The 27496-nt window shown below is 44.1% G+C and overlaps 1 protein-coding gene across 2 annotated transcripts in view; it reads right to left on the bottom strand.

Moving 5' to 3' along the window:
• Nr1h4 (nuclear receptor subfamily 1 group H member 4) overlaps nt 1-24960 on the bottom strand; it is a 43520-nt gene extending 18560 nt beyond the window's left edge. Inside the window, exons 1-6 of one of the 2 annotated variants that reach the window (XM_075954133.1) lie at nt 24830-24960; nt 17203-17571; nt 5338-5490; nt 2759-2892; nt 1059-1157; nt 606-705 (exon numbers count right to left, since the gene is read on the bottom strand). In XM_075954133.1, coding sequence (XP_075810248.1) covers nt 606-705; nt 1059-1157; nt 2759-2892; nt 5338-5490; nt 17203-17571; nt 24830-24938 — 964 coding nt within the window. In that variant the 5' untranslated portion in view covers nt 24939-24960. The remainder of the gene's footprint in view (nt 1-605; nt 706-1058; nt 1158-2758; nt 2893-5337; nt 5491-17202; nt 17572-24829) is intronic. The other variant, XM_075954134.1, reaches the window with a different exon arrangement.
• Nucleotides 24961-27496: the final 2536 nt, after the last annotated feature.

The following is a 27496-nucleotide window of genomic DNA, read 5'->3' as shown; positions in this document are numbered from 1 at the left end:
CTCCTTTTTTTTTAAAAAAAAGATTTATTCATTTATTAGTATACTGTGTTCTGCCTGCATGTTTGCCTGCAGGCCAGAAGAGGACACCAGATTTCATTACAGATGGTTGTGAGCCACTATGTGGTTGCTGAGAATTGAACTCAGGTCCTCTGGAAGATCAGCCAGTGCTCTTAACTGCTGAGACACCGGGATTTCTAAGCATATACTCTCAGGCCTCATTTACACAGCTCCATGGATTAAACTCAGAGCTTTGTGTGTGTTAGCCAAGTATGAGACCAACTGAGCTACACCTCCAGCCCAAGGAAGGACGATTCTAAATGATTCTGAAAATGCATTCTGCCCCTAACTTTTCATGTCTAAAGTAACTGGAAGCATCAAATCAGATATGATTTTACGGTTGAAGCTCTCAGCACAATAGGGAAACTGTACAGTATAGCAGAGTGGTTGCTATGGAAAACCCCCAGCAAAAGAAACCATGACGATAGACCTGATCACACCAGAACGTTTTAAGAACTGAACAAATATTGTACACGGAGTGATTAATATGATCATGGCACATGTTATACATTTCAAGAACATTCACATTTATTATTTTTAAAAAGTACCTGGAAGCTTTTTTGTGAATTCTACAAGAACCTGTACATGACTGGTAGCCATTTCTGTTAATATGAGAAAATTTTCTTCTGCACTAAATTCTTCTTTTAACTAAATTTTAAGAAAAAAAGTGAACGATTAATAAATAGACAGGGTTAGGACAACTCCATATAAAACCATTAAAGGAAAGCAACAGACTTGAATAGTGGAATTTATAGGCCCAGACCAATTTCTCAGATCTTCGGAAATCAAATGCTATTTATAAGATAGATCTGTGGCTTGTTTAATTAGTTAAGGGTAATAAAAGTTTGAAGGGTAATAAAAGTTTGAACATATTACTGGAAATCTCAATACAATCACTTTGAGTAACACCATTTATATATAAATCCCACCACCTTAAAGGTACTAAAAGCTCCGGGAAAAGGTTAACTTTAAGCAAGTGTATTTTCAGAAAGCATACATACGATTTTATTCGTTATTTCCTGCGGCATCCTCTGTTTGCTATATGAATCCATAATATAATGCAGAAGGTTCTGCTGATCTGGGGTGAGTTCAGTTTTCTCCTACACTGGCAAGAAAATGGAAGGTGTTAGGGAGGGTGGCTAAAGACATATTCCAATACATATACTTCTCTGAAAGGAACTGATAGCAAGGGATTTTTCAAAGCCGTAAGAGCTATGGGCTTTCATGGAGTCCAAAGTCAGTTTCTCTGGGTCCTAGCACACGCAGCTACGTATTTCCCTAAAGTTGTCTCAACTTTGCTGGTTTTTCCTATTTAGAAAAGATGAGCAATAAAATACCCTCTTCGTGTGTCTCATGGGAATAAACAGAGTGAAGATGGAGGCTGTTGAGCCCCGTCACATGTGAAGGTCAGCAGAAGTTCAAGGTTAAACCATCCCTTGAAAAGGTTTCCTGGGTGTTAAATGGAGACTCCTCCTACACACACTCGTCTATATTCAAGGGTGGCAAACTGTGGCCTGTGGACCAATTCCATCTTTGCGAATAGAAAGCTTTACTGGAACGTGGCCATGCTCCTTTGCGGATATATTGTCTGAGCTGCTTTTGAATTAAAATGGCAGTTATGTAGCGGTCGTAAAGAACACACGGCCAAAGCCTAAACGCCTACATGTCTAGCATGTTATAGACAGCAGCCTGCTGACACTACAGTCGTGAGTCTGCTCAGCCCAGACCCTGAACAGCTCTCTCTGTCTCCACTGTCTCTGGAGAAACAGGAACCACAGTGTCAATGTTTTGCTTTCTTACACCAAAGCATCGCTGATGAGCACTTTGGCAGAATGATCCTTTCTCATAAGATTACTTTTCCTGATATCAGTGCAAACCATGAGTTTAACAATCTAGCAGGATGAGGTGATCCTCTCCCAACGCGTCCAGGCAGAAGTGCAGCTTGCACGTCACGGCTTATTGGTTTTTCAGCTAGGCACATGAGAACCGTTCCTGACGCTCGGTCATTTCTCATGGTGTGTGTGTCTAACCAGGCCAGTTGTCCCCTCACTTTGTCCTTAGTTATCCAATGGATGTCTTAAGAGATTTTTTTTTGATTCTATAAAAAGGGTTTCTCTGTTGAGACACATGTGTGGGATCCTGCCTTACCCTTTGATGAGGAGCAATCCACAGCCTCTGCTAAGTTCAGACTTCCCCAGTCGGAGCTTTCCTTCTCAAGGGCAAGGACGGGGTGGGGGAGTGGGGGTATGGCTAACAAAACTCAGGTAGAACACAGGCCAGGTAGTGCAAGCTTTTCATCCCACAATTCTAGAGGCAAATCCCAGCCCTTGGGAGACAGAGGCAGATGGCTCTCTGTGAGCCTGAGGCCAACCTGGTCAAATTAATGTGTTCTGAGACAGCCATCCACAGTGAGATCCTGTCTCCAAAAAACAAAACAACAACAACAAAAAACCCTAAAGTGGAAAACTCCACCCTGAAGACTAAATCGTTCCCACTGGCAGCCATTAGGTAGTAGTGGCCAAGAAAGAAGAACCTTAGGCACTGCTGTTATTTAAAATCTCATGCCTCTCCCTCTTGATTCAAAAGAAAAGGAGGACTCCATTTCAGTGCACAACTGAGATGGAAGCTGGGCTGTGGCTAAGGCCTCGGGTTCCCGGAAGCACAATCCCGGCTGGTTTTGGGAGCGCCATCACTCTGTTACCCTGCATGACTTGGTGGTGGAGGTCACTTGTCGCGAGTCCTGCCCTTCGCCGTCCTCGCTCACCGTCTTCTCTGCGTGCTGCTTCACGTTCTTCCTTAGTCGTTTAGACTTACACTGAATTTCAGTTAACAAACCTGAAAGAAAGGGGGATAAAAGCATAGACAATCCTGTCGGGTGTGTGGTCCTGATGCAGCTCCTACGTGGTCAGCTCAGGTAACGAGTCAGGATTAATTAATTAATTAATTAATTCTAGCTCATCTGGCCTTTAAAAGGAGAAGGCCAGCAGAGAGATAGCTTCATGGTTGAGAGGACTTGCTGCACTTCCAGAGGACCGGAGGAGCTGGTTTCCAGCTCCCACATCACATGTGTGTCAGGTGCCTCCCGTTCACCTGTGAATGATTCCAGCTCCAGGGGCCCCACGCCCTCATCTGGCCTCCTCAGGTGCCCTACATACATGGCACTGCATGCACACAAAAGCTTATGCGTAAATTAAAAAGGAAAATAGATCTTAAGTAAAAACAAAAGGTTAATTTTTAAGATTTGATTTTGAGTGAGGCATTCGACAGCTGGGAGTCTTTGTCTTTATTTATAAAATACAAATATTGCTGCAGAATTTTCCTTAAGTGTGATTAGATTTTTTTAAAAACTGGGTTTTATATAAATAATATGTAATACTAAAGGATTATACCAAGCACAAGATGTTCAGTTAATGGCATGGTAAGTGACCCACTCCCTGGTTTTGATCTAGGCAAGCATAGAAGCTGGCTTCAAAACTCACAATTACTATTATTTTCACCGGTATCAATGCTGTTCAATAAAAAGTACATTCGGTTTCACATTAAACTGGTTGAATAACATAAATGTGAATGTCTCCCGGGGGAAAAAAATTAAATCCTATTAATCCGTACAAGTTATTTAAAAATATAAAGGTTACAGTACTTAAGGCATGTGATTGCTTGGTCCCTGTGTTGAAGACGAAGCCCCTAGGGTGCTCCTGGAGACACTGGAACCCTTGGCGGGGGCAGGGGCTCACAGAGAATCTGTGGATCATTAGTGTGCGTCCTCAGATGGGACTGTGGGACCCCAGCTTCTTCCTCCTTCCCTTTTTTTCCTTCCAGGTCATGAGGTGAGTTTTGCTCTGTCATCAGCTCCTGCCCTTTGCCCCACAGTGGCTCTTCCAGAAGTTTCAACGGTCGTGGAAAGCAGTGCTGGAACTTCTACAAGCCCGAACCACAAGAAACGTTTTCCCTTCATAATTCTCCTGGGCATTTTTAAATAACAATAGAAACACAACAGACACAAAGTGTCCGGTTTTTTTTCATGACCTTGTAATGTCATTGATTATACTTGGAGCTTTAACAGGCTGTACTGAAATACCTTCCGTATTTATTGGACTTCTTTGTTCTCTCAATGACAACGCAGCACGGCTCACATAAGGTCATTGTGCAGAAACTCGTGCAACAGCTACGTCTCTGACAGGAAGATTCTTGTGCTTGTGAAGAAAACTGTGGACTTTTGTGGTGAGGGTCTCTTGCAAAATGAGCTCAGACGGGACAAGCTCATATTTAAGTAATGAGCAACACAAAGCATCCTGTGTCAAAGTATTTCCATTGTGAGATTGGATTGCAGCCATCACCCCCGTTCGGGTTCTTCTTTCATGGATGCTAAGATGGGATCGTGGTCGGCCTGTATTAAACTTTCATCCACCCAGGGATGGCTGATTTATTTACACAGACCGATTTTCCCCCCTCCTGCACACATTGTTTCTCTGGGTACATCCCCGTCGCCCATACAGCTTGGGAACAATAGGGCTGGAGTCACCTTCCAAGGGCTTTCAATTTCACGTGGCCTTCCCTTCCTGAATGTTGTCATCCCCTTGGCGACATTTGTTTGCCTGTTTGTTTTGAGGAAGAACAAGGCAGTATCTCTAAATCTGAGTGGGCCGTCGGATGAAAAATTAATGATGTTTTACTAACAGGCATTCCAATTTCTGATGAAGATGGTGATTCCTCATAAAGCCGGTGTTTAATACACTGTCCCCTTATCAGACTGAAGGACAAAATTATATTAAACTCAGGGTAGTTAATTTCCTGTGGAAACCTATACAAACTGGCTCACAGCCACCCTAAGAGGAGACGAATTCTTAATAAAATGACTTAGCTTAAAATCCTATTTAGATAGTTCAGAGGCAGTTATCGTCCTACAACTATGAATTTTTATGGTAATTAAGCAATAAATAAGAGGTGCATTAAAACCAAATTTAGAGGACCCTTCCAGAATGCCATTCGTTCTGTAAGTTCATTGCACCAAGTTATTCCCATAGTATGTTAATCACATATCACTCTGTGTATAAATTCCTTACGACAAAGGAAAACAGAAACCAAACCAAGCCCCAGGTATTTCTTCCAGAGAAATAGGATGCTCTTTACGTGGAAGTTTAAACAATTCAGAGGGTCACTGCCCATGTCAGGAACTGAGAAGGCTTGGCAGATCCCTTCTTTAACATGGGATAATCTGAGTTACTGGGCCTCTGCCTCCTTAAGAGGTTTGAGTGGAATTGAATTGCTTGGAGTGGATACCTGTATACATACATTCAGCCAACATCCCCATCTCTCTGCACTTCCTTAGTCGGCACTCCTGGCACTTCCGCCGCATGTACATGTCCATCACACAGTTGCCCCCGTTTTTACACTTGTACACAGCGTTTTTGGTGATGCTTCTCCTGAAGAAACCTGCGCGAGAAACAGTGGAACGCGTAAGAACACCTTGCACAAGTTTTCGAGAAATACGTCTGGATTCAGATACGTCAGGATATTTTCTGGGGATGACCCAGATGAGCCTTGAGCAAAGGATGAGGCTTTGTCTTGTGCTGTTGTTGAAAGAGAACTATTTTAAATGTATCTCTTTAAATAATGGCAAGTGGGAATTAGGGCCTCTCTTAGGGGAAAAACAGTTTTTTTAATATATTGCTTTCATTTATCTTTATTGGGGGACAATTACATTCCAGTAAGCATGCTGGCACTCTACAGGTAAACAATCCATCCCTGCCCTCTCAGAGTTTAAAGGTCGACCAAAAGCAAACGCACGCAAATCCTGAAACAAGCCAAGACTAAGGGTTGTGTGGCTACTGACTGGTTGCCGTGCTAGAGAGAACAAGAGCCGGAAATGGCTGAAGTGCAAGTGACAGGCTAGAGATTTGGCTCTGTAGTCAAGAGCTTGATGCTCCTGCAGAGGACCAGGGTCGGGCTCTCCAAACCCACACTTTGGTTTACAACCAGCCATAAGCCCAGTTCCAGGTTTCTGACTTCTTCTTTTGACTTCTGTGAACACCATACGGTCAGGAGGTTACACATGGCCACGTGCAGACAAAATGCTCTTTCCACATAGAAAATGAAATAAATAATCCTTCTTCAGAACTTGGAAAGTGAGCAATAAGCAAAAGGCCAGAAAATACGTTACTGTTTTCCAGGCGTTTTAGGAAGAAAGCTGTAGTCAAGGTTTTAGCTGTTTGGCACTTAATATGATAGCCTAGCTGAACCATGAAAGTGCCAGGCTTGATTTAAAAGGTGGTATCTCCCCAGAGGAGACACAGGGTAACTGCAGTCAGCTCAAGTAAGATGCCTACAGCCACGACAGGGATGCAACTTCCTTCCCTCTTCACGCCCCACATCTACTTGTTCTCTTCCAACTGGTCAACTGTGACTCCATTAGGTCCAGATCTGCGGTGGTGGCGAGCAGGGGCACGGTGTATTTGGGAAGCAAGAGAAGTAACAGAGAAACTCGTTCTTGCTCGCCACAGCAGCTTACACACTTACCCGCCACGTCAGTTTCTGAGGTTTCCACGACGAGGTAAACCATAGTACAAAAAGATACTAACAGAAAATTCCAGGAAGAAGCCCCTTGTAATATCTGTAATTGGACACCTTTCTGAGCCTCGGAGTGATGAAGTTTTGCACAATCTCACCCAGGATGTGAGTCATCTCTTTAGCTAGCAAAGCCATGTTGTACAGATTACCCACCCTGTGGCATTAAGGGATTTCACTTGTGCAACTGTTATCACTGCATATCATCCTATTTTATCAAGGATATTACTGATAATATCTTCCTTGCCTAATTCATGTACGGCTATGTGTATGGTTCACACAAAGCCCCCCCTGGGTATCTTGGAATTTAGCCACGGTGGATGAGGGGCACTGCCGTGTCATAAACTGACACTCCTCGGGGGTTGGGTTATGAAATGACCCTTCCCACACTGGGGCACTTTTAGTCACACTTCCTTGACGAGAGCAAGGCTGTTCCAGTTCCAGCTCACAGCTGTATCTAGGGATTTGGTAGTTTACTCCAGTCCACGTTAGTGTTAGCTGTCCTTTTGACACCATCTAGAATCCAGAGTTTTTAAAAAGTCTCAGCTGAGTAAAATTGTCTTTATTAGGTTGGTCTGTGGCAAGGCTATGAAGGGATCTTAAGTGTTAATTGCTACAGGAGGGCCCAGCCCACCGTGGGTGGTACCATTCCCTGAACGGAGAGATGATCTTGGGCTGTATAAGGCCAAACATGGGCCTAAGCAAGCCAGGGAGTGAGTGAGCAAGTGGCGCTACTCCAGCAAGCTGGGTTTCTACCGCACTTCCCTGGCTGTAAATGAGTTCTCTGCCGAAGGCAGCCGCAGGGAACAGTACGCAGGCGAATCCTGAGCGCCTGCCTCCACTTCACTCAATTATGGACTGCGGCCTAGAAGCACAAGATGAAGTAAACCCTCTCTCACCCTAACTGGCTTTGGTCAGAATGTTTCACCGCAGAAAGAAAACAGTACAACTGTGTATCTGTCTTCTTTACACTGAGGTTGTCGGCATGGACTTACATTAACCTTACCATGAGTTACTCTTGTCCAAGATACAAGTTGTTATTTTAATGGATGTCGGAACAATAGCAAACATTTATTTACACTCTCTTGTTCTGACCACTTTACCAGCAGTTAGTTACTTAATCATAATATCGATTTTATGATGAAAATAGTAGTCTCCCCCTATGTTATAAAGGAAAGAAAATGATACCAGGAAATTACATACCTTGGCCATGATTTTATGCACTCAGAGGACTCAAAGCCAGGAAATCATTCTCTATAGCCCATACTCTCAATTGCTCAGCTGTCATTCCTCCCCTGGGGCACAGGGAATAAAACAGCTCAACAGTAAGCAGTAACAGAAAGCTGCATTCTCTTACTTCCCAGGTATTAAGATGAATAAGACATCCTTGTCTTCAGAACTCTCAGCGTAAAGATATGAAGAAGCACATTCAGGGACTAATACGAGATTGAATGACAGGTAGCTGAATAGGTTAATACATCATTGAAATACGCAAGGAAAAAAGTACTGGACCATAGAACAAAGTTCTGGGTCATTCCAAGTTCTTGTAAAGGCTCCATTACACTTTAGAGAGACAGGAACAATCACACTGTAGATGTGGAAAATTGCATATTTCTTATGAAAACATATCCAGCTATCATTCAAAAATCCTTATGATAAATTAGCTATAGCGTAAGGATTTCCCAAGGCCTAAGAATTAAAAATGTTGAGCTGGGGTGACCCTAATCCCAAGTGGGGAAATCAGAGGTTTTATGCAAACTTTGAATGCAGGCTTATAGAATAGTTTTGAAACATGAACCATGAGGGAGGAGAGGCCTCTTGAGAACCAACCAGGCAGAGTGGTTACAGAAGCTCTGAGGAGAAGAAGATAATCCGTCCTGGGAGCAGTGTAGTCTGGGAATATTAGTGAGGGGTGGCTAAGGGGTTGAAGGGGGAAGACAAATACTGAAGTCCTTAAAAGTCACAAAGGGATCTTTGCTGTGTAGAAAAACAGGGGTCCTTGGCAGTAGAAGGTGTGGCCTAACTGCGTGTGGAGAAAATCCTTGACAAAAGAACAAGATGAAGGAAGGCGGAACTAGACTGGAGACCGTTACCGTAGCTGAGAGGTTAGAGACGCCTCGGCTAGACTGGGAGACAGACTTAAAGAGAGAAATGGAGAGAACAGGCTAGCCTCGGGTAAACAAGTAAATAAGAAACCAGAGGCAGCACAAAAAGATAGCTATGTCAAGGCTGGCTTAGCCTTGGCTCATCTGTCAGCTGCTTTGAATTGCAGCAGGAAAGATCTTAATACTTTCCTAAATGTTAAGTCCCACCAAATAAATTTTTTTTTCATCCAGCAACTGATGGAAATAAAATATTTTTTTAAAAAAGGAACACTTTATGCTTCCGAATAGCATTGATATGGAGAGTACAAATACCAAAGTGCACATTTTTAGTGAGCTAAAGAAAAAGAACATTTTTCTTCCAATGCCAAACCATGAGCTCAGTGAACACCTTAGCCTGCATGACTCAATCTTCCCATGAGTCCCTTTAAAGCGGCCATAGATACTGATAGACAGCTCAATAGCTAAGAGGAAGGAACGCCTTATTCCAGGAAGAATCAAAGGAGGGGTGCATAGACCAATCCTCCAGGTTCTCCTCTTTCTTTTCACCTCCCTTTATTAACTGGAAAGGAAATCATTATCATCTCAATAGCTGAATTAATTAGCTTTCACTCTGGGAAAGCAACACAATATTATCACTACATCATTTGAATGTGGGCACATATACTGGATTTATACTTATGCAAATCTACCCACACACGCGCTGTGCCTCTATCTTGCTCTTTCTTGTGCATATTCAACAATGCTTATATCAGAAAAGTCATTTGAAAATGAATGGAAAGGAAATTCACCGAGGAACAATAGAAGATGAGCCCTGGCGAGGACTGGCATTGCCAACTTGGGGGTAGGGAATCCCTGGCTTGTAGAACAGTTTGGGGGTGGTGTTTTCACGGATCATGCAGTTCTACAAATATTAGCCACTGTTTTTGTCCTTTATATAGATAGGATCCAGCTTCAGTGCTAGTCCCAAGTCATACAAGTGTATATGCCCGCATGCATGTCACATTGGACATTGGTGATTGACATGGGTATCTACTGGTAGTATGAAATCCATGATCTATCATTTGCTGTTTGACCAGTTTAAAGATCTCTGTGCCTTTAAAATGAGCATAGAACTCAGAATTCTTTATAGAGGACATGGCTTACACAGAGATAGCTTTACATACGCTTATTTTGCTCCGAATGTTGCTCCAAAACACATATGGTATTCATTCAATCCTTAAGCCAATGAGTAGTACTATTATTATTTTCATTCCCCGGGAGAGGAACTTGAGTTTCACAGAGGCTAACTTGCTCAGAGTATCAGGTAATAAATAAATAAATTGTAAATAAATAACTTGTAATAAATAAATAAATTGTAAAGCTTGGATTTGAACCCTGGAGGCTCAGCTCAGACTCCGCTTTCAACCACTACCTTCACGGGTGTTCAAATAGAATAAGGAGTTTGTATCCCAAAAAGTTTTCTCAAGACATCAATTTCCCCAAATCTCACACCGCATGGAAAAACCCAGCCCGTAACAAAGATCTGTTACCTTCTCCAAGCTGGATCCATAAAGACTTCCTAGCAGACATTTTATTAATGTTGAAATGAACCAAAATGCTCGGTCATCTGTGTATGTTTCGTTCTTGCTCCTACTGACTTTCTTGTTTTCTTGCCATCCCAAGAAGACAATGGTCATTTTATGCTCGCTGACTTGGACAAGTCTCCCTCTCACTGAAAGGGTAACTCCGGATCATCCAAAAATGTCAAAGATGAGTGAATATTTCTAGAGTCAGGAGAAGCTGAAGCAGCTTAGCCAGGAAGAGTTTGGAGAGCTCCCTTGCAAGCTTTGGGAGGGAATGAATCTCACAGGTTCTCTGAATGACAGCCAGCACCCATGACGAGTCCCCAGAGAGGAGGCAGACCTCAGTGGGGGCTGAGGTTGCAGCTCAGCAGTAGTGTACACAAAGCCTCCTAGAAGTTACATGAGGTCCATCTGTGAAGAGGTGACTGCTTAAAGACTGTCTGTGAAAACACATCACGATTGGAGGTGTGCGGCAAAAGCGATACTTGTGTGCACGCACGTGGGAGGGGGATTAACGGTGTTGAAATACTTTTTCTGTGTCAAGATCTAAAACGTGGGGATCCAAGCTTTGCTTTCAGGGAGCTAAGAAAGACGTCCTTTGTCTTTCCCTCCATGTTGAACAGAGGGAAGATGATCCAACTATCCAAATAAGAAACGAAACAGAGCAAAACTAAAGCCCTAAAAACTAGAAAAGTGGAGGTCATCAGTGGTAGCCTCCACAGAGGGGCAGAGGCCATTTCATGACAATTCTCCCTTTACTTTGGGTTTGGCTTGGGAATCACGCGGACTCCCTTCAGAGGCAGGTTTATTAAGCTGCGTGGAGCCTGAAAGGATAGAGAGTTTAATTCGGCTGACATCCTGGTCCCTCCTGCGAGCCTGCCACCTGCTGAGGACACAAGGCCAGGCGTCCTGCTGTGACTGACCACGGCTCTGCACCTCCTTAAAAGCCATTTGGATGCCCAGGTAGACACACTCTGGGAGCCCAGCCCGACCTCAGCACCCCTCAGTGGTCTGAGCTCTCATAAGCTAATTTCCTCCAGGGGTGGCATCTGGGGATGCTTGTGGCAGTGGCCCACAAAGTAATTTGCTCTTACAGGGAATTTAACCCTTTCCCTCTGAACCATTGCTTACACGCTTTGTTGGTTTAGTCTTGTATGTGTACAGTAACTGCTCTCATTTAGCAGGTTGTGTTTGGGGAAGTTTCTCTTAATCACTATTATTTGTGCATTGTTTATAGACTTAGGAATTTTCCACGTTTAAGGATGTATCGCCTATATCTGAAATATCCGTTTTTGTCCACTTAAAATTATCCTTTTACCATTTTTTAAATATGGTTTTTCAGATCCTACTTGTTGGTGGGTAGCAGTTTTGAATCTCTGTTGTTTGCCGTTTTTGTTATTGTTTCTGTTGTGTGCATCCGTTAGATACATTGTCTCCCACTCCCGCTTTGCAATGGCAGCTGCAAGAACAGGACTTTTGTCTTGTTTTGTTTTCCTCCCGACAGCATCTCCTGGAGGTCAGAAGTGTGAAGGGCAAGTAGGGTAAGGCTTCCTGACATTTTACGAATAAAGAATGTAATGAATTTAATGAATTGGCTAATTAACCGTCAGGAAGACAGTTTTGGAGGCAGAGGGTGATGCCAGTTGGGGAATGGAGAAGAGCAAAGCAGAAACTGATAGAATAAGACAAATTCATTAAGAAAACGTAACAGCAGCTCACGCCTCCAGAACCTTTAGGCATGCCGGGTAGAGAGCTTGATGTCCTCAAGGCAGTGCCTTCAGTGTTTTCAATGCAGCAGTGCAAAAGCAATGGTAAGAGCAGCGAGCATGCACTAAGTATCTATCGTTGGTAGCGCCTGTTAATTGCCTCACGTAGAACGGTGATCTCAGTACATTTGAGCGCAACCACATGAGTGGTTCTCAACCTGTGGGTCGTGACCCCTTTGGGGTCACATGTCAGACGCGTATATTCACAAACAGTAGCAAAACTACAGTTATGAAGTAGCAGCGAAATCATTTTATGGTTGCAGCATTAGGAAGGTTGAGAGCCCCTGTACTGTATGACTAGCAGAGCTACTTCATGGCAATCTGTACATACCCAGCAAAGAAACTGTGCCAGAGGTCGAGCGAGTTAGCCGGCAAGCCCCGCAACTGTGCCTGCACGCTGTGATCACCTGATGTGTGTTATCTGCTTACCTATCTGTCTATCATCATTGCCACCCTTATCTCCACTATCATCTTGCCTTTCTCCTAGTCAGCATTATCTCCTCTTTGTAAGTGAGGAGGCTGAATCCCAGAGACACGCACTAACTCAGCACTAACCCAGCACAACTAGAAAAGGAATCCCTGGAGCGTTTTGCCTTCCAAGTCCTGACTCACCTATGATGTCACAATTCGCCTCTCAAAGGCTCCCGATGCAGTAAAATCCTTAGACACCCACTTCATCAAGCTCTGTGGCTGATGTGGGGTTCCCCTGTATGCTGTGATTAGCACTGGTTAATAAAGGAACTGCTTTGGGACTATAGCAGAGCTGTAGGGGAACAGAGCTAGGAGGGGAAAACTAAACAGAATGCTGGGAGAAAGAAGGGTGGAGTCAGAGAGACAATGTGGAGCCACTGGAGACAGACTGGTTGGAACTTTAGCTGATAAACCATAGCCACATGGCGATACACAGATTAATAGAAATGGGTTAAATTAATATGTAAGAGTTAGCCAATAAGAAGCCTGAGCTAATGGGCCAAGCAGTGTTTTAAATAATATAGTTTCTGTGTGGTTATTTTGTTTCTGGGCAGACAGGATGAATAGGCTGCCTCCTCCTACATGTGACAATTTCGACTTCCAGTTTATTAGAGCCCTAACTAAATATCACAAACCAGACTGTTCTTGATCTCAACTGCAGTCTCAACCATGCGATCTCAATGTATGAGTATCAGGGCTACTTGCCAGTCAAAATGGTCTGTAAACAAAGACTCCATTGGAAACAGTCTAAATCTACTTCATGCGATAATCGTCTCAATATTTTTGGAAGCTTTCCTAAACTTCAGAACTAAGCATAATGCTGGTACATGATCTTATATAAAAATATACTCCAAGGAGCAAAGGGGTCACCCATTAACCCAAACGGTGCCATCCCAGAGCGCTACCATCCTCTCTGCGGTAAGTGTAGACTGTGACAGAGGTCAATGTCACAGGCACTGACTTACTAGGGAACACAGCTGTTCAAAATTTCCCGCCAGAGGCAGATGGGCTTTGGGTGGCCAACGTTTGAGATTTAAATCAAAATTCATTCAGACGTGAATATTTCATAAACGGCACTGACGACTCCTGGAGGAAGAACGGTCTAGATTTAATCTCGGGCCAAGCAAATGCCAGTCAATACCTGTCTACACGGCACTTGTGTTCAGTGATTACTTAAAAAAAAACAAACCAAACCACAGAAAGCTGCATTTTCTCTCACCGTTGCTGTATCTATCTATGACAAATGAGACATTAGAGTATTTCTTATGGAACTAGAGACAGAAGTCAACAACAGTAGGAATTCTGCTACGATCTCCAGTTTGTTTCTAAGTTTTGATTTTTTTTCTCTTGGCAGGTGTGTGTGTGTGCGCGCGCGCGTGCGCACGTGTGTGTGCGTGTATTCATGTGTATTATGTTTCCAGTGTCATAGGCTCTGCAGCCTGTAAGGCAATCCCAAAACAAGTGAGAAAGCAAGAGCTTTATATACAGTAACCTTTTTAACTCTCACAAAATGCCACAGATGACAGCTTCACTTTCCCAGAGTTGGGACACATAGAAAATAAGAGCTAGGTAGAATGTGATTTGGCTAGCTTGACATCCGCTGCCTCCTCCTTCCAGGCTACCATAGGGAAGAAAGATGCTCACTCCCTTGCAAAGCCCTCCCAGAAAGAAGCCTTTAGAAGACAGTGCAGAAGAGGAGGGAGCTGCCCCTGGCTCCTGATGTTTCTACTGTCAAGCAGGGTCAGGGAATTCTGAAATGGCCACAGCTGAGTGTCCAGGTGAGCGCACTGACAAAGAGGATGCATGCGTACAAGACATCAATGTGTGTGGCTTCAGCAGACACTCAGCATGGCTCTGGAGCCATGAATTTCGGTAAAGGGACCCTCCTGCACTCTAGATGGCAGCTAAGTGGCACATTTCTGTGGCAAACAGCCATTGTGGCACGTGGCCAACTCCCCATTTTCTACTCGGTGGCCGAGTGGCCTTGCAGGTCAAGAAGGCCAGTATTGCAGCACAGCTCTGAGCAAACACCTCGAGGTTAGCATAGAACCTGCTGGGCTCTTTGGACTGTCCCTGTCCTTGTCCCACTCTGCTTGAAATACTAGTTTCTGTTTTATTTCCTTGAGTTCTGGCGGTTGCCTTCGCTAACTTGATCATTTATGAAAAGCCTTGATCTCTGAGGCATGTTGACTGACTCTAAAGCCCACAGTCTTTCTGAAGAATGCTATAGGGTGAAATCAGATTTGTATCTTGGGATGCTACCAAGAGCTGCAGGTTGTGGGGGCAGCGCTGGATGAGCTATCAGACCTTCCCAGAACAGGTCTTTGCTGGACTCTATTCCATCCTATTCTGGGTTCATTTCCTCGCAGCTCTTTGCCCTTCCCTGATCACTGAGCTAGGGCAGGTCTCACTCGTTTTCTTATGAGAACACATAAGACCACAAAGCAGACTGTTATTGACTTTTCAGTCACTAAAGGCTGAACTCCCAGCTCCCAAACACTATATGACACCTAGGGTAGTGTACTGTGACCAACAGCATTCACGGTGGCCGTTCAAGAGAGGAAATTAAGGCGTACTGGTACCTTGAGAGTCCGTGAACTCTGTTCCTCCCATGTTCCTATTTCCAAATAGAATCTAGAGGTAGACTGAAAGTTTACAAAAACCCAGTGTCATGTGGGATCATGCAGCAGAGACATTCCTGCATGCTTAGGGTCCCCTGTGCCCAGCTTAGCATGGTACAGCTGGATATTGCGACACAGCCCTGCAGCAACAGCAGAAACCCACCCCGGCCCAAAAGAAATGCACAGAGATGGAGGAGGATGCGCTCAGCACCCCAGGACGTTGCTGTACGGTACCCCATCTTCTCACTGGTGACCAGAGAGTGGCCAGACTGTCACCCCAGCAGAATAGCTCGAGAATACTGAGGATCAACCCCACCACAAAACCACCCAGTCACACCCCACAGCACTCCGCTAAACCTGTTACCTGGCCACAACTCAGAGGATGTTTAGCAGGAGTAGGGGAATGATTCTGAACCAAATGAAATGACGATCAGAGCCTAATGTTGAATTAAATCCAGTCAGACCAAAGAGGCCCCATTTATTGCCCACAGGTTGGGTGCTGAGCGCTCTCCCCATACTGGCACTTGGTCCTGGTTACCGGCCCTGACCTTCGGCGGAGCATGGGAGCCAGCAGCCAACAGAATTCAACTTGTCTTCGCCCCGCTGTCATAAGCGAAGTTCAGTAGAGCAAGTCCATGGCTTACTCTCTACAGGTTTGCATGCATGGTATGTCTGCAGAATGCAACGGTTGTGACATAGACTTCCACAGGAAAGACCCTAAAACATTTGTCGTCTGGCCCTTTGTGGGTGGGCCCAGTGGCTCCATCTTCTGCCCATTGCATGTTTGTCATTTGCTGGCACCAGGGGGACAAAGTATCAAACCAAAATCAGTAGAAGAAAACTCTGCCTTACTCTGCTCTCGGAAATGTATCTAAACCCAAATTCTTCTTAACAATCTCAAAGGACCAGGCTCCCTCTGCCCACTTCCTTCTCTGACTGTGCCTTGCTAGCTGCAGTCTTTTGCTTTCCTGGAGTCCCGTGCTTTCCTGGAGGCTGGCTGCCTCTGACGTAGCTTCTCTGCCCTCTCCTGAGTGTCTTTGAGGTGCGTGCTCTTAGGGACTTGCCTTGGTCCTCTGGTCTCCCTGCAGTCACCCTGCCATGCCCCAGAATTCTCAGGACCTTTTTATTTATGAGGTGAACTGTCCCAGGTTTGTGTCTTTTGATGTTTGATCCGTGGGCTGAGGCAATACTGATAACCTCAATATCTAAAGAAAGCATCTCGCTGAACATAGCAGACAATGAGGACTACTGAGAACTCAAGAACAATGGCAATGGCTTTGTGGGAGCCTAGGCAGTTTGGGTGCTCACCTTACTAGACCTGGATGGAGGTGGGCGGCCCTTGGACTTCCCACAGGGCAAGGAACCCTGATTGCTCTTTGGGCTGACGAGGGAGGAGGACTTGATCGGGGCAGGGGGAGGGAAATGGGAGGTGGTGGCGGGGAGGAGGCAGAAATCTTTAATAAATACATAAAATAAATTGCAAAAAAGAAAGAAAGAAAGAAAGAAAGAAAGAAAGAAAGAAAGAAAGAAAGAAAGAAAGAAAGAAAGCATTTGATTTTCTGCCTTTGGCCCCTGAGGTTGTCAGTAGCTTCTCTGGATCATCTCTCTGGCCACACTGTCCTGAAATCTAAACCAGCTGCCCTCAAGAGTTTGTTTGTTCCCAGGATCTCATTAACAGCAAGAAATATGACCTAATTATCAAGAGAGTCAGAAAACGGCAAAGATACACTTATTAAGGACAATATGTCTGCAGCTCAGTCTGAATGCAGCTCTGAATGGACCAAGACGCGGCTCCCAGAATAGCAGTGGCGAAGTGGAACCTTTTGCGGTACATAGAGGGGGTTCGCCAAACTCAGAAGAGGCCACGCTTTACTGACTGTTCAAACAGAGACATCTAACTACCACATTGTATTGTTTCACTGGGATGTTTTTTGTGGTTTTTCTATACTTAGTTTGCACATTTGGTTATTTTCTTGCATAGAAACCTGGTTCCACAAATTGCCGCAGCCAGCACGGGAGAATCACACTATCGTGACGCCAATGAGAGGGCACTCACCTTTGCATCCCTCGCAGGTGAGCGCGTTGTAGTGGTACCCGGAGGCCCTGTCTCCACAGACAACACACAGCTCATCTCCTTTTATCTTTCCTGCCGATGACATGGCCAGCCGGGGCTTCTTTGTCACAGGCATCTCTGATACCTCAGTCTCTCCCTGGTACAAGGTCTCGCCTGGCATTCGCCTGAGTTCATAGATGCCAGGAGAGTACCACTCTTCCGGTTGCTGGGGGTAGAAACCCAGGTTGGAATAGTAGGACGATGAGGAGATCTGTGGTTGAACTTGTGGGAACTGCACATTGCTGTACGGTGAATACGACTCCAAGTCCAGACTCTGCCCCAGAGGACCCGCCTCTTGTTCTGCTAGCACACCTGAAAACAAGGACCAACGAAACTAGAATTAATGTCAGTGTTCTAGAAATCAGAGCAACACGTCAGCTCGAAATATATTTATTTATTTTTAAAGATTTATTTAGTTATTATGTATACAACTTTCTGCCTCCATGTATACCCACACGCCAGAGGAGGGCGCCAGATCTCATTACAGATGGTTTAGAGCCACCATGTGGTTGCTGGGAATTGAACTCAGGACCTCTGGAAGAGCAGACAGTGCTCTTAACCACTGAGCCATCTCTCCAGCCCCTCTAAATATATTTAAATACAAACTATGAACATATGGAGAACTTAAAACTATAAAAATGGGCTGGAGAGATGGCTCAGAGGTTAAGAGCACTGCCTGCTCTTCCAAAGGTCCTGAGTTCAATTCCCAGCAACCACATGGTGGCTCACAACCATCTGTAATGAGGTCTGGTGCCCTCTTCTGGCCTGCAGGCATACACGCAAAACAGAATATTGTATACATAATAAATAAATAAATAAATAAACATTTAAAAAATGTATTTAAATAAAATTAACCTTTTACACTTATTTATTTATTTATTTTTATTGCTGCACATGCGTGTGCCTGGGTGAGTTTACGTGCACTACATTTATACAGGTGCCATTAGAGGGCAGAGGTTGTCAGATCCCCTGGAGTTAGAGTTATAAGTAGGTGAGAACCACTGATGTGCATGCTGGGAATCGAACCTGTGTTCTCTGGGAAAGCAGCAAATGCTCTTAACCACTAGGCCATCTCCCTGGCCCTACAAAGTTAACTTTTAAAATACATATTATCTGTATAATATATATATGTATATATATATATAAAGAGAGAGAGAGAGAGAGAGAGAGAGAGAGAGAGAGAAAGAGAGAGAGAGAGAGAGGCAGAGATAAAATGTTTCAGTGATAAATCATAACCTCGGGGGAAAATATGCAACACAGAGGACCGATAAATGACGTGTTGCTAACATATGAATGAGGTTTTGGAAACTAATAGAGAACATTGAACAGCCTATGGAAAAAGTATAAAAGTCAGAAAGGAATAGCTTTTAGAAACTGCTTCATAAATCCACAAAAATGTTTCTCTTCTTAAAATAAATAGCAAGCTCAAATTAAATCTGTGACATCCTCATTTCTATCCTCAAATCGTGGAGATTTTTCAGCCGAATGATAGATACTGTCGGGAAAACGAACACGCTTAAAGAGAGAAATTTGCTAGGATCTTCCAGTATTTATGACTCTAATAGCCAGCATTCATTTTTTTCAGCGCCAGGAAAATTTATTTGAGAGATGTATTTCATTCTACATGAGAAGAATTTTTATACCCATGATGACATTCACTTTCAGCGATTGTAAGAAAGAAGCTGGAAATACACTCCGCCAGCAGGAGCATGATTGGAAACATTGCAGCCTTTAGACACAAATATTAATCAAATGTGTAACAGTGATGATAAGGGAGGCTTCCTATCACATGCAACTAGTGTTTTCAAAAGGCAAACTGAAGAAAACATGCATATTTATAATTATAAAAAATAGTGTGTGTATTGTGGGTGAGGCGATTTTCTTCCTGATCTTTAACACACCAGAGGGTAGTGCGTGTAGAAAGTGATATTACATTATTTTCTGGGGTAAGAAACTGCCCAATGTTCTTACTGTTTGAGATTCTTGTTATAGGCATGCTAGTTTAATTATTGCAATATAGAAGCGAGCTTTGAGAACGCACTACCTGGCAGCCTTAGTCTACCTGGATTCAACTCCATGTCCTATTTCTTAATCTCTGGGCAAACGGGAAGTTTCTTAGCAGCCATAGTTTTCAAACAATGGGGAAATGGTGATGCAGTAGCCGCTGAGATGCTGTAAGGGTTAAATGAGACAATACAGGCCAAGTATGTCCTTAAAGGGGAAGTGAAAGAAGTGCGAGTTAGAGTGACATTAAAATAGGAGGAATGGCTCTCCCTAAAAGCATGGTCATTAAGTAAGATGCTTAAATATCAAGCCGCTAGGTAACAAACACTAGCAGGGTATGAAAATGCTTCTATATTTGGAAACACGAGCTGTGCTCTTTAGAAAACAAAATGCTTGAATTATGCAGAAAATGACATAAGCAAAAGACAAGACAGTGTGTAAATATATCTGATTTTTTTTAATGCACCGACAGAAAACCCTCGAGTACAATTCCAGTTTCGTTCCTGCTGTGCAGTGGAACTTGAAGCAAATAAACCACTGATACCCAGTGTTGACACCTCAAGCTGGAGGTGGAAAGTTCTCAATAAAGCTCTCTACTGATGGCTGACTGAAATAGTCACAGCTCCTGGTCGGAAACACAATCAAATCTGTCTCAGAATGTAAAGCTTTCTGGGGGAGCGGGCTCACTGGGCAGCGTGTTTGCTGTGTTGTAATGAGGGGCATGAGCTCAGTACCCTCTATAAAGCCCCGGTGGCGTGCACCTGTGACGCCAGCACCAGGGAGGTGTCGACAAGAGGAGCCCAGAAGCTCACGGAGCAGCCAGTCTCTCTGAACGGTACAACTCCAGTTCAACGTGAGAATTAAAGAATAAGGTGGAGAGAGGTGAGTGTCTCCTCTGAAGATACGTGACTTCTACTTCTGGTCTCCTACACCTATGCTCACATGAGTGAGTGCACCTCCCCCCACACATGTGTGCGAACACACACAGGCACAAGTATATAATCAATAAAATGAATAAGCAAATAAATAAAATTTAGAACCCCTTGATTGGGCAAGGGCCTGGGTTTGATCCCCAGGACTGCGTACAAAAGAGAAGAACGTCTCATAGATTTCAGAACAGAAGGCAGTGGTATTCAGGACCCTGGGTAGAACTCGGTGTACGGAAATGTACGAAGCAAACACAGCAATGCTTTCTTCCGTGAAATTTTATGAATATTCCCACAAAGCAGAATAAATAACAACCAGAGTCTCACACCCTTCAGTCCAGGAATGGCCACCGAAAGAAATTCTCACTGAGCTTGAAAAATAATGGTTTCAAGTAATTTAGAAACTGGGAATTGGATTTAGGGATTTTGGACCCTCTGCACCTTACCTTTAAAATGTTCTTCAAAACGCTCAAATGGCTGATGTTATTGTTATTATAACTAGTAAGTAGCAGAAATTTTTATGAATTCCTTCCTAATACCAAGTATTTGCCTGTTCTCGTTATTCCTTGCAACAGCAGGAGGAGGTGCCGTTGTTTCTCTTGGGTCCAAAGGTGTTCCCTGGGCTGCTCCTTTACACTGGGGACAACTCCGGGCTGTTTTCATCTCTGGACAGAATGCCTTTGCTGACGTTACTTCTGACTCCTACCATAAGCAGTTGGGATTTAGACTTTGGAGTCTGACCTCAAAGGCCACGCATGGAAACACTCGACTCTCTGGAATGATGTCAAATGCGAGATGCTTCGAAAAGCGTGGGAGCTCTCTGTCTTTGAGCTTGCAGTCTCGGCTTGCACATAAAATACAAACAGGCCTGCAAGGCTCAGCGTGCGTGGTCCTTTCTCTTTCAGCCATTTTTCCATGTTGCGGCTTTTCCGTTTCTTGGATACCTCGTTGTTTCCGGTCGTAGGACTTTTTGCGCATGCTCACTATACTGGCGGCTTCCTAGGCTTAGCTACTCTGTTCCAAAGCTCATACCCTAGTCTTCTCCTGGCTACAAATATCACTCTAAGGACCGCTTTGCGTGGGTGTTCTCCTCTGACTAGATCCTAGGAGTCACGGTTCTGATTTAATTAAATGGCGCCTCCAAACCATTACGTACTACCCTACCTGGGCCTCCCTTTGCTCATCTATAAAGAAAGGATTTATGATCCCCTAGTCCGTTCTATCTAAAAATCTCATAAGCATAAGACTTCTTTATGAATATTAGAATTCACAACTTTCCTACAATGGCGAAGCAGAATACTCACATATTAAATATTAAGAACACATTCTACACTGACCCAGGAAATGACCGAGCAAGCACACAATATACTGTATCTGTGAGAACATCGGTTTTCTTCCCGATTTGTCTGTATTAGCTAGAAAAAAAAAAACAGTGAGTCCGACAAACAACAGGATTTTGGCAAAGCCACCTTGTCTTGTGAGAAAAAAAAATAGAAGGATAAAGTATGAAATTATTCAAGGTAAAATGTAAGTCAAATCCCAGTCCATTTCTTTACCAAATATGACTAAAATTTCATAAATAAATAAATAAAACGTAAAAGAACTGGAAAGTTAAAGTACTGGATTCACTCGTGCCTAGATTTTGACTTCTACTGTGTTCTCTCAAGTCCCCACTCGCCCCTGCCCCCCACATACCCTGAACCCAGCTTCTTTTTACCACAGGTTGACCAAGTTGAGCAACTAGTCCAAGGTCAGAGAACCAATTAACAACAGAACCTGGACTCTGCTGAACCCAGGGAAATGGTTAACCGCGTCTCTTCACAGGACGGCTCAAGGTCGCTGAGTGTTATTTCAATAAAGCAAACATTCCCATAATCAAGAAACAACAGAGTCCCAGCTCAGGTCAGTCAACGGTATCAATATCATAGCTATCCCTGCAACCATCTAAATTTAAACACAAAGCGGAGTTGGAGACAGCCCAGGCAGTCTAATGCCAGCCACGCCACACACGCTTGAGGGCCTACATTCCTCAGAACCACGTCAGCCACAAAACTCAGTGGGCTCCAGGGATCTTCTTGAATCTGAACTGCTAGTAATCCCATCTGAGAATTCAGAGTCAAAGAAGTACCTGAAGCTCACTGGGCAGGCAGCCTACTTGACAAGCCCCACACCGGTGAGAGACCCTGTCACAAGAAAACCCCGAACAACCACACAAAAGAAAGGCTATTACCTAAAGGACAACACCTGAGGTTGACCTCTGACCTCCTTGTGCATGCATGCACACACATGCGCATGGGCACATGCCTGGGCATACACACATATGCACAAATATAAAGCTATTTCAAGGTTATAGATAATGTTATGCTAAGAGAGTAAAATATGAGAATAATATACAGTAAGACAAAGTAATGTTTCTAATCTCAAAGCGCAACCATGTCTATCCTTCTACAGTTTGCTGAACAGCCACTGGGCAGGGTGGTGAATACACAGACCGTGTGAAGATGAAGAAACAGCACCCGGAGGCTTTCTAAACGACTCGACCTGAGCAACTTTTGCTGTATAATCGCCTATGAGATCTTAACTCCCTGCACTTAATCTATTACAGTTTGGGTCCTTGGACAAGAAACTCCACGAGAGTTGAGGAAATCGCTCTTAAACAGAGACACATGGATAAACTCCAGGGGGGTCTGAGAATCCCCAGAAAGCCAGCTTCCAGATCCAGGTTCTTGGCTTTCCGTAGCTCTCACCCAGGAAACTTTCTGAGATGAAAGAAGGTTCAGTACTTAGGAGACGACAGCCATTAGCCACGCGAGGATGTCAAGCATTTGAGACGCAGTCACTAATACTAAGAAAGAGAGTTTTAAACGTATTTACTTCTTAGTCATTAAAATGTCTAATTAAATGGTCATATGTGGCTGGCGACTGTCATATGCAGTGGGACATCTCTAGGGAGTGTGTGGACAGAGAATAGGCTCACACGTTAATGGTGGCACTTGCCCACAACTTTGGTAGTGTCAGTGTCTGGTGCAAAGGAACCCATTTTTTTTTTCAGTTGCTTTTACTAATCTCAGACACAATGGTAAACACAGCAAACACGTCCAAGGCGTATTTGGGGGACTGAATTGAGTAGGAACTTGCTTTAATGGTATTCCTTATTTCCTAAGCCGTGGCTTTTCGGCCAAATGACATGGCTTCATTTGTGAAGTTGTTTGCCGTTCCTAGAGCCAGGTCTCTCGGGTTGGAGGTATTTCTCCTGGCAGGGTCAGCTGATGACCTCCTCGCTGAGGCCTGCCCCAGTTCCCCCAGGTATAATTAGTCTCTCCTAACCTCTGTGCACACTCCTAATATAGCGCTTATCGGAAGCATGTGTGATCCCTCGTGTTTGTTCACAGCCTTATCTCCCACGCTGAGCCTGAGGCGGTTTGGGTCACACAGATGAGGAGACAGGTCTGGACTCATTTCACCCACACACTGCTACATCTACGAACTGGGGGGAGACCCTGGGCCTATTTTAGCTTCTGTTTCTCCCTCCGTAAAGCCAGAGCAATGCGCTCCCGTGTCAAAGGCTGCAACGAGGCAGGACTGAGACGAGAAATGTAAATTGCCTGCTCCGCATAAAGCAAACATTCATTTTGTTCCTGTCAGGGAGCTTAGTCTGTGCATTCTCGGAGGGAAATATCAGATCATATTCCCATTTCTATCATCTCTGGCCCTCAGCACAATGCCTGGCACATAATAAACATTTAATAAATGACTGTTAAATAGAAGGGGATGGAAAATTTGCTTCCCCAAGCCATGCAAGCAATTTCTATTTCTAAATATAGCGGCAGCCACTTTGAACCACTCTTAGGTAGAATGGGAGGCCACCAGGTCTGTGAGCAGAAGTATGCACGTCATAGTAATTATCGGGGAAATGATTAGCATTTAATTTTTTAATGAAAACTTTAAAAAGTGAGTTTATGCTTTGAGAAAAATACTAAGATAATATTTATATTATCCTGTCTTGTCATTATAAAGCATATTTTAGTTCAGAGAAAATAAATATCCTAAACCCAAGTCTCATTTTTCTTTCTCTTATTTGCCAGGAGGAATCTGCGGCAACACTAGCTCATGAGATTGGTATTTCTTCTTTTCTGGTTATGACTTTTTCCCCGCATACCACAGTCCACAACGCACTTTTCATCATGACCCTTACACACACTTCCACATATGTGACTGACTCAAAATTCCACGAAACAGGCTTATCTTTACTTCTCGGTAGGTACGTTGATGTTTGCTTTCGTCTACTCTAGTTTTTCAGGCTGGCCCCAAGCCACCGACCAAGCGTCAGAATTCAATGAGGCTGAGGCTCAGCGTTCTAAAAACACGGCGTTAAGCAGCACACTTTTTCCTACAGTGTCCACTGACATTTGTGCTAACATTTGACTGACTTGAAAAGATAACACCAAGAAGATATCCCAAGAAGATACTCGCGTGCTTAGAACTACAAAAATCAACCTAACACAATCCTATCCCCAGTCTTCCCAGGTTGTCTGGGCTACCTGTGGCAAAGACCTATGGCTTTAACCCTTCACTGAAGACCCCGGATCTCCCCAGCGTGCTAGGAGAGTCTCCAATGACAGCTCTGAGTAAGCTCCTACCTTTAGAGGGCTTCACGTTCATCACGTCGGGGACAAATCCTGACAGCCTGTGGCTGTGGTGAAGGCTAATCTGGATCGGATTTTCTAAGCCCTGAAACTGCATCACCATCCTGGGCTTATTCGCGGCAACTGAGGAGAGTAGGTAAGAAGTGACGGGCCAGAGGTTGTACGGTTTACTGATTAACCTCATCTCCGAGCAGAATATTTGTAAATGTTTATGAGAAAAGTCCTCCATGCCAAATCGCCTAGTAAGCTGGAAACTGGTGTCTTAGATAAACATTTTGGGGAGCTTTTTCCCAGTTTAAGAACGTTTAGAGGGTAGATTTTTGTTCACTGCCTCCAATACTGGTTGGCAGTCAAATGTCACACTATGGATCTTTCATTTGTTCCCAGTATGCAATTGTGACGTCAGGAGCATTAAAGAATAATACTTCACAGTTAGCCCTGGGAGCCTACTGACCTGGCCACCTTTGTTTGTGTCTATGTGGAGAACTATGTCCCACCCACATTCTGGTTCATCTGTTGAAATCCTAGCCCCAAGGACCTTACAGTGTGACCTTATTTAGAGATAAGGTTCACATGGGTTACCTTTATATAAAGAGATCATCAAAATGGGGCTAATCCACTATGTCCACTATGTCTTGTGTCCTTATCGGAGAGAGGGAGAAGTGGCAGACACAGAGACAGAGGGAGCGACACGCAGACGAACCCTTGTGGGTGGGCCGTGAAGTGAAGAGGGACAACAGATGCCATTGATAAGCCACATAGGAAGACCTAGGACAGATTCCTTCCCAGCAATCTCAGGAGCAGCCAATCCTACTGACACCCTGATTTCAGACTTCTGGCCTTCAGAACTCTAAGCTAAAACATCCCATTGTTTAAGCCACACAGTTTGTGATATTTAAGCAGAGAGCCCCCCCCCCAAATCTAATAAATACAGTTTCTCTTAACATTTATAAGCTCTGTGAACCATGAATGCATTCCTGACTGATTTTCTGCCTTGATTTCCTCATTTAAAGTAAAAGGATTGTATCTATTTTATGTTATGTCTGTCGGTGTTTTGCCAGCATGCATGTAGGAATGGATAACACATGTGTACTGGAGCCTGCAGAGGCCAGAAGAGGGTGCTGCATCCCCTGGAACGGGAGTTACAAAAGGTTGTGAGCTGTCATGTGGGCGCTGGGAACCAAACTTGGGTCCCCTGCAAGAGCAACAAGCATTCATAAATGCTGAGTCATCTCTCCAGCCCCAATTTCCTAATTTTCAAAGGAAGAATGTTAATAACACAACTCATAGTCATAACTGATTTGAATAAAATCATAGAAAATGGTACAAGCTCATGTTGCCTTTGTATTGGTACTACAGTTACTGTTTGGACTCGAAGCTTGGCTTCTTATTGAAGAGACACAATTCCTGAGACAGGGTTTCTCTGTGTAGCCTTGACTGTGTTGAAACTCACTCTGTAGATTAGGCAAACCTTGAACTCACAGAGATCCACCTGCCTCTGCCTCCTGAGTGCTGGGATTAAAGGTGTGCACCACCACCGCCCAGGCATAGTGCCTTTTAAAAATCTTGCCTATAATTTCTGAATGTCAATCTTAAGACTTTGCTGTTTTGTTTTGTTGTTGTTGTTTTGGGTTTGTTTTGTTTGTTTTTATTTTTGGTTTTGTTTGCAAGAAAGCTTTAGCATGGGACTCAGTAGGCTCAGGCTTAATGCCAGACACAACACAACCAGACATGCTAGTAACTTTAAGTGTCTGAGGTGCTGTGAACCCTATTTATCTGTATTCACAGATGGCAAAATATAGATAATATCCCTGCCTACTTCCTTTACAGGCCTGCTGGGAAGATAACATGAGCTAATCAACATGAAAGCAAATTCCAGAGACAAGGTAATGCATTTTACAATCGCAGGCACCCCACAGCCTTTGTAAGTGTGCAAAGCGTATTTGCGTAGTCTCCCACCCATCCTTGCTCCTACGTACGTTGCAGGGCTTTCTTTATGGGGCCCACTGTCTCCCACTCTACTTTACAGAGGATGAGAAGCAACTGAGTGAGGTTAAGTATTTGTGTATGGTTTACAGGGAATTGAAGCTGAGACTTTAGCACCTGAGCTCTGAATCAAAATTGCGTGGCTGAGAGGCTAAGGCATACCTGCATCGGTCTCTGGAGGTCTCAGGGAACCTCAGAAGATGGGGTTGGAAGAACATAAGAGCAGGAGTAAGGAGCTGGACACGGCAGGAACAGGACCCACCTCTGTCCTCTTGATCCTGCAGCAGCTGAGATCTCTAGCAGAGACCTCCATGGGACTGGATCAGGCTCCTCTAGGATGGAGGAGAAGGGCCCTTGTGCCCACCCAGGACCTATAGGTAGGGAATGGTAGCTGAGCAGAGGAGGCTCCTCCCTGAATCTTTCTAGGCTCTTGATTGCCGAGAGATTTTCTTCGGGAGTTCCAACTCCTGTAAATCAGCCCATAGCCAGGACCCCGTAAGCAGCTCAGTAAATAAAGACAGAAAGTAAAAGAGAAGCTAACTGAGGTATCCTCAGGAATGTTGGGGGAGAGGATGGAAATAGTGATGGGCAAGGCAAATGATAAAATTTCATTTTATATACATTTTATGTATATATATATATACATGAAGATTGTGAAAGGCAATCTATGATTAC

Source organism: Microtus pennsylvanicus, chromosome 20 (assembly GCF_037038515.1).
Source record: "Microtus pennsylvanicus isolate mMicPen1 chromosome 20, mMicPen1.hap1, whole genome shotgun sequence".
NCBI classification, from domain to species: Eukaryota; Metazoa; Chordata; class Mammalia; order Rodentia; family Cricetidae; genus Microtus; species Microtus pennsylvanicus.
This window is presented reverse-complemented; position numbering and strand designations above follow the sequence as displayed.